This window comes from Rhipicephalus sanguineus, chromosome 3 (genome assembly GCF_013339695.2).
Source record: "Rhipicephalus sanguineus isolate Rsan-2018 chromosome 3, BIME_Rsan_1.4, whole genome shotgun sequence".
Taxonomy (NCBI): domain Eukaryota; kingdom Metazoa; phylum Arthropoda; class Arachnida; order Ixodida; family Ixodidae; genus Rhipicephalus; species Rhipicephalus sanguineus.
In genome coordinates this window covers 114784754-114792375 of record NC_051178.1, presented here as the reverse complement: position 1 = coordinate 114792375, position 7622 = coordinate 114784754, and the positions used below count along the sequence as shown (strand labels likewise).

The following is a 7622-nucleotide window of genomic DNA, read 5'->3' as shown; positions in this document are numbered from 1 at the left end:
GTGATGCTGCACGGGCCCTCATTACGCTGTCACATTGTACTCTTGAAGGCAAAGCTAAAGCGTCCTCCAAGCTTTTGTATACTAGTATTTTGCCTAAAAGTTGTTTATGTGACAATGTGGTCGCATTAGGTTCTGTTACCAGTGAAACAATGCATCCCCCCACCCCAAGAAATAAGCACTGCCCTCTATTACTGCATGCCAAATGTTATGTAAATGTTATACATCTAAGTGCAAGCATTACCATACACTAACAACTCACCCAAATAGCTGCTAGCCTATCGTTTCTGCTGTGCCGAAAACATTTCCAAATTTCATAAGCAGAAACGGAGGGCTAGCAAGTCATAAGCACACACAGATCACAAGTCATCCATTTCTGAGAACAGGTATGTACACTTTTATTCGAAAAGACATCAGCCCTGGCCAAAAGAGTGTCTTCGTACACCAGCACGACAGTAACACTAGAGACACTTAAGCTGCTGCTTGTAAAATATACATTTTCTATGTACAATGTGTAGAGTCCTCAGCCAAAACCATGTAAGACAAAACCAAGGCAGGCTTAAAAAAAGCTACGAGAAATTCTAAAAAATACGACTACACCCTGAAGCTACACCCTGAAGCATTGTCGAGCACTCTGGAGGAGAAAAAGGCACTGACTTCGGAGGTTCTCCTCTTTGTTTTTGGCAGCTCTTCACAAATGATGCGCGCACAAAGTAAGGAACTCGGGTTGATGAATGCGAAAAATCTACCCTTTTCAGTGGCACTGGCTATACTTGGCAGAGGGTAAAAAAAACAATTGAGCCGCCCCCACTTCCTCTAGCTATTGTGCGATCCACACGTAGACTAAGAAATGTAGACACATAAGCATTTGGACATTAGAACCATACATAAAAGCAACGCACTGCACATTGTACTGTGAAAATTAAAACACTGGTACCCAAAACAGGTAATAGTACACCATGTAAACAAATGCGCAAAAGAGGTTTGAAAGCATGACTTGCGTTTCACCAGTGGGTCTCTTGCTTTAATAAAGCCTACAGTATATGTATAAAAAAAAAAAAGGAGGCACAACACATACTTAACTATACGGTTAAGATTACTTGCTCCTGTGCAAAATAGCTGGGCCAATTCAATTGCACAGTAACATGCGCAATGAAACGTTGCACTAAGAGACTTTACCACAAAGCGAATCCTTTTTGTAACGCCTCCCTCCACTCGGTCAAGACTAGAAAGAGTGCCGAGCACACCTGCACCAGAGGGCATCTGCGCAAGCATAAATAAACCTTTCCCCACTGCTTGCATAGGGTACCCTTCTTGTTGGCCAAAAAAGTAGAAAACATAGCAGTCTCTTGAAAACAGCAATGCGAAAACTAGTCTGAACATGCCGGTTATCTACACGGTCCCAAAGAGCAGCTTTTCTGAAGAGCTATTCCATCCCCTGTCTGCGCGTCGGTGTGTTTTTGCTGGCGGCTGCAACGAACTCCTGTGCGCACTGTCCAGCACTGTAGTTGGCACCTCCCGCCCAGTGGCGGTGTGTCAGCAGTGCTGCTCGTCGCTCAAGCCGAACTGCTTGTGTAAACTGTCCAGCCTCTCCACAAACTCCCGCATGCTGGCAGGTTGACTCTGGGAAGGCCGTGATGGGGTTCTGTGGTGAAAGAAACAAATAGGTGTATATACGATCAGAACAATTCTCAGTGCTGAGGTTTAAGCATTCTACAAAAGTAACAAATGTGTTTCCAGGTTGTGTTGTGAAGTAAAAAAAAACAACACATAAATAGCAAGAAAAAAAAAAAACCCAGCGTGCACCTCATAGCTCCAGGTGCACTAGCTGCACATTCACTTTGTCTTTTCTTCGTTTATGTGATTAAAAAAATAAAAAGACACTATTCATGTAATCCTCACTTCCTCTTTGCAAAAGCGTGAAACAGAGGTGATAATGACAAAGAGAGAGAAGATGATCCCCTAGAGCAGCAGGTGGCAAATTAGTGAAAGTTAATTACATAATGTGTGGAAATTCAGCAACAAGAGTTGGTTCGTGCTGAATATCGTAGGTGCAGCGCGACAACAGTAGGAAGGAACAACAGAGACAGGAAAGAGAAATTCAGGCGCCCGCACCAGTTTGCTCGACGACATTTTCCTTCTAAAAGTTCTCGCGTCCCTTTCCTCTCGACCGGACGGATGGCAGCTGGTCATGAATCGCTGTCACAGCACTGCCCCCCACCCCTCAAAGGTTTAACATGGTGTCCCATTGGCCTAACTTTGGTGGGATTCGGGCCTTGCTCGCGTTCGCCCGACAAGCGAGGGTGCTTGCCGCCTTTGTTCCTGGTTCTACGTCGCCATCTGGTGGTTTCGTCGTCTCGTCGGGGGCTTCGGTGGGTGCCATCTATTTCTCTCAACTGTGCCTATTACTGTATATACTCATGTAAGGGCCGCACCTCTACTTTGGAGGGGGAATTTCGAAAAAAAAAATTCAAAAAGTCCCGCCAGAAAAATAGTTAGTTAAATTGCAGCTAGATGGCGCTGCCAGCTTTTCTGCTTCCACCGACCTCGACGGCGCCATTATTGCTTTGTGTAGCGCATCGTTGGCATCGTGTGGGTAGCTTGGCAGTGTTTCTTCAGATCGGTGTTGTCGGTGTCACTTTGTCTGTAGTAGTGAGCCCTGTTTGAGCCATCGCATGTGAGGGACGATGGGCCGGCACTTGAGATCTTTCACTGCAGCCTTTAAACTGCAAGTGATTGAATATGCCGAGGAGCACGGCAAGCGAGAAGCTGGACGCAAATTTGACGTCGATGAGAAGCCCGTGCGTTACTGGGTGAAACAGAAAGATGCCCTCGCCGCTACAAACAGGAGCCGAAAGGCATTTCGCGGAAAGAAGTGCAAGTACCTGGAACTCGAAGGCGAACTTGTCAAATATGTCATCGACACTCGAAGGGACGGCTACGCCGTCTCAACTGACATGATCCGCGTGAAAGCCCTGGCCATCGCTCGCCACATGGAAATACCCCAGGCACAATTCAAGGCAAGTCGGGGGTGGGCTTCGCGGTTTATGAACCGTAACCAGCTCTCCATTCGCCGCCGAACAACGCTTTGTCAAAGGCTTCCAAGCGAGTACGAAAGCCATGTGATTAAGTTCCATCGCTTTGTAATTGGTCTCAGGAAGGAGCATGAGTACGACCTCTCCCAAATTGGGATTGCGGACCAGACTCCTGTGTGGTTCGATGCACCAGAAAGCACCACGGTGGATTTAAAAGGTGCGAAAAGTGTGTCTGTGCGCAAGACCGGTGCAGAACGTCAAAGATGCACTGTGATGCCGTGCATCACAGCAGACGGCAGAAAACTTCCACCGTACGTCGTATTCAAGCGAAAGACTCTCTCTAAAGAAAGTTCCCTCAGGGAATCATCGTACGTGCCCAGGAAAAGGGTTGGATGTCCGAGGAACTCGTCGTAGATTGGATAAAGACCGTCTGAGCAAACAGACCTGGAGGCCTGTTACAACGGAAAGCCCTCCTTGTTCTGGACAGTTTCAGGGGCCACTTGACGGACCGCGTCAAGAACCGACTCGCCACGACTCGTACGGACTTGGCCATTATTCCTGGAGGACTGACGAGTGTGCTGCAGCCGCTCGACGTCTGCGTTAATCGTCCGTTTAAATCGGAATTTTGCCGATGCTACTCGGAATGGATGGCTGGAGGCCATCATGAGAAGACCCCTACAGGACGGCTGAAGCGGGCATCGCTACAACAAGTGTGTGCGTGGATTTTGAGTGCGTGGCATGCCGTGTCATTTGAAACAGTCGCGAAAAGCTTCAAGGTGACTGGAATTTCAAGCTGCATGAGTGGCGCTGAGGATGAACGTCTCTGGGAGGACGCCGACGCCGAGGCGAGCTCTTCCGAGAACGAGGACAGCGATAGCGAAATGGAATTGTAATAAAAACATTCCTGGAATGTCATTTGCAACTCTCTTACACTCTGCTACTTTCGCGGAAACAGTACAGACCTTTGGTGAGCTGTCATCGGCCTGATTCGTGTAAGGGCCGCACCAAGCAAAAATTTCGAAAAAAAAGTGCGGACACGAGTATATACGGTATGTCTGCTCTGTCTCTTCTGCTCTGGGTGTGCGATCGCAAGAGTGAGCGCTGGTTGAAGGGTAGGTCGGCCCTCCAAACTTTGTTCTTTGCTTGTTTGTCTGCTAGCTTTATAGGTGTGCCATCCATGGCCACTAATCGATATATTTTGTAACTTGTATAAGCTAATTGGTACACTGTATAATTATGTCACTTACGATTGGTTCTAATGTAAAAAAGTTGATCTCATTGTACTAAAGCCCGTAAATAAACGACCGATTGGAGTGTTGCCTAGGGACTCCCTTGCCGCGCACGCGGGCTCGCCGTCCCTTCACAATGATGGGCCGATTTCTCGCGCGCAGCAACGCGAACAGTACACGGCGCGAGAGAAACGCGGATGCTGCACCTTACATGGAGTTTGGAGTGCTCGGAGCCGTGGTGGTGTTTGGCGCGTACAGCTAAGAGAAGCAAGGCCGTGCATGCCAGGGTTGGTTAAAATATAACTTATATAAGGCAACGGCCAAGTAACAACAAATAGGCAAAAAGCAAACGCCACAAATGATAATGCAAATTGAGTACCAAGTTAATTAGTCAATGTTAATTAGTAAACGCTGGACATTGATATGGAGTGCATGGCAAAATAGCCAGACCGGATGGCTTTTGCCTTCGCACCCTCTTAGGCGAATACATAAGGGGCCCGGGAGTTTTTACGCTTCACATGTGAAACCTGCAGGACAGAGGTGATGGGAGAAAACATGACCCAAGCAGTTGCTACGTATCAACTAGGCTTGTGCGAATAGTAAACTTTAGGTTCGAAGCGAATTCGAAGCGAATAGTGATTTCGTAAAATAGTTTCGAATCGAATTTGAATAGCATATATGACATATTATTAGAGCTGTGCGAATAGCAAAATTTTGGGTGCGAAGCGAATTCGAATATTGAAGTGCGAGTGCGAATCGAATCGAATATTTTTCGAATATTTCTAGAATATTTTTCGAATACTTCGAAGCGAAATTCCAGAAAAAAATGTTGGAGAGGATTCCTAAGCATATGCTTATGAGATAGCAACATGAAAGTGTTTCTTTTCGCTAGGTTGATGAAGCACTGGCAGGGTGATGTTTTGATAGTTGTCTTATCAAGAATGAGGCAATGTAGAGGCTGAATTCTATTTATGTACATGATTTGGTGCAACCAAAGTGTTGTTGGCAACACTTTACACATGATAGGCAAAGATGCCATTTCCTCAGCCTCTCCTCCTCTTTCAACTTCTGTGGAAGCTCAACTGATGTGGTGGACAAGGGTGTGCTCCCTTCAAATCTCGAGTTCCAAATCTGACTCGTAGACGTCGATAAATGAGAACATCTGAAATTTTGGTTGCTAAAAAGCTTCGGCTTCCGATTTTTCGAACTTCCTGCCCAAATTTCAGGTACAAAACAGCATTAATTGAGCCCCCAACTCTGCCACATGTTTCATCTCCATATTGGAACCAGCGTTTTCTTGAGTTAGTACATTTGCGACCGTAGCGCAGCTTGAAAGGTAGCTTTGCCGCAATACGGGGGTGTGGTGAGGTGAAGCATACTGAAAATCTAGGGACAACTTCCAATCTGATGTTGACTGTCTTGGCTAAGTTCGACCGTAACAGAGCTTAAAGGCAGCTTTGCCGCAATACCGGGGTCTGATGAGGTGAAGCATCTTGAAAATCTAGGGAGCACTTCCAATTGGACGTTGACCGTCTTGGCAAAGTTCGACCGTGACGGAGCTTGAAAGGCAACTTTGCCGCATTACCGGGTGTGATGAGGTGAAGCATATTAAAAATCTGAAGGGGTCACTTTCAATCGGACATTGACTGTACTTGTTTTTGGGAAGTTCGAATAGTTCGAATAGTAAAATTCCAGTGCGAATCGAATTGAATAGCAAACACTATTCGAAAAATATTCGAAATTTCGAATATTCGCACACCCCTACATATTATAAAGAAAAATGAGCACATTTGTCGTGACCCAACTAACCCGCACAATATTTTTAAAAATTGAAACAAGGCATGTGCAAATATATTCTTTTTGGTTCAAAGGGAAGTGGAAGCAACTTTGAATAATAGCAGAACTTGACTTTCAGTAGAATGCAAGTGATAACCTGTAAAATACGTCAAGTTTGAAAATTTATTATACTTAGAGCACATAAGCCGGTATAATGAGCTTTTAAACTTAAAAAATGACGAATCGATGTGAGCGTAATTTGTTCATTTAACCTTGAAGTAGGGCTTTGTGGCAGTGCGGATTTCCCCTGGATAGGTGTATTCACGGCATAGCAGCCCTCCAATGCAGCGAAACCACGTTTACAGTGGGTTTTATGCAGTTTATATAATATGTCTATTCGTTCATTTCAAATACTCCGAAGTTTAGAATCTTTTAAATTCGTTTCGAAGCGAATTCGAATACTGTAATATTCGTTCGAATATTCAAAGTGCTCGAATATTAGCACAAGCCTAGTATCAACTGATGATACATGACATTAATCGCTTGTGTTGTGTTCTCTCCCTTAGTCTTTGTCTTGCTTTTAGTGATAAATATCTTGACATAATGTTGAGTTGAGGCATGTTGATGAAACCCCTTTGTCAGCCCGCTAAGCCACTACTTTTGTCTACTATAATCTAAAGATGCCAGTAATGATTATATTATGAGGTGAAATGTTAGGCGCCTGTGTACTGTGTGATGTGAGAGCGCGTTAAACACCAGATGGTCCAATTCCTGGAGCCCTCTACTACAGTGTGCCTCATAGTCATATCGTGGTTTTAGTACATAAAACCGCATATATTATGATTCTTCTTCTTCTTATTATTATTATTAATGATCATATTATCATCTGGCTGATGACGATGATGCCCACCTGAGTGATGGTGGCTGTGGCAACCTGTGGCACAGCACCGTTGCCGCCGATGCTTGGCTGGTGTTAGCTGAAACCAGTGAAGACTGCGATGACCGTGCAGTGGCCATAGAGAGGCCCGAACAGGTCGATGCTCCTAGCCTCCATGCGCCACCTGGGATGCACAACAACACCCATTGCCATTTGTAGCCTCAATGAAAATAAGCAACGTCGCACTTGCTGCCATTGCGCAGCTAAAACACAGGGAAACGGGGCTGTTGTTGGCACAGTAATGCATACTTGGGCAAATGCTTTGGCAAAGCAAACGTGGGGGCTTGTGGTTGGAAAACTGCGTCAATTATATGAATAAGTGACATGCCAGGTACTCAGATCGGTGCTGTGGCTCACTTGTTTTTTTCTTTATTGGCATTTTGGCTGTTCGTTTTACTTTTCGCGCAGACCCTATTGAGCCAGATTTCTGTGTGGCAACCGACAATGCCTCACAGGAACATTAGAGTAAGTGGTTTTACCATAGAATAGACATAAAAGTTCATGCGCAGCAGACGATCATTGTTATATATGACATATACTGTTAAATCCAGTATCGCTACAGGCGGGTTTGATTCTGCCTCCATTTGATCTAACACTTTAAGAGAGGGCAGTACTTTCGGAAGAAATTGAGTGTTACCCAGCTGATGT

The 7622-nt window shown here is 45.3% G+C and overlaps 1 protein-coding gene across 4 annotated transcripts in view; it reads right to left on the bottom strand.

Annotated features, from left to right (window-relative positions):
* Positions 1 to 370: 370 nt before the first annotated feature.
* The window catches only part of LOC119386978 (pericentrin), a 133397-nt gene continuing 126145 nt past the window's right edge, over positions 371 to 7622 (bottom strand). For all 4 annotated transcript variants that reach the window (XM_049413315.1, XM_049413317.1, XM_049413316.1 and 1 more), the window contains 2 exons: positions 6948 to 7098; positions 371 to 1642 (listed from right to left, as the gene is read on the bottom strand). In XM_049413315.1, coding sequence (XP_049269272.1) covers positions 1534 to 1642; positions 6948 to 7098 — 260 coding nt within the window. In that variant the 3' untranslated portion in view covers positions 371 to 1533. The remainder of the gene's footprint in view (positions 1643 to 6947; positions 7099 to 7622) is intronic.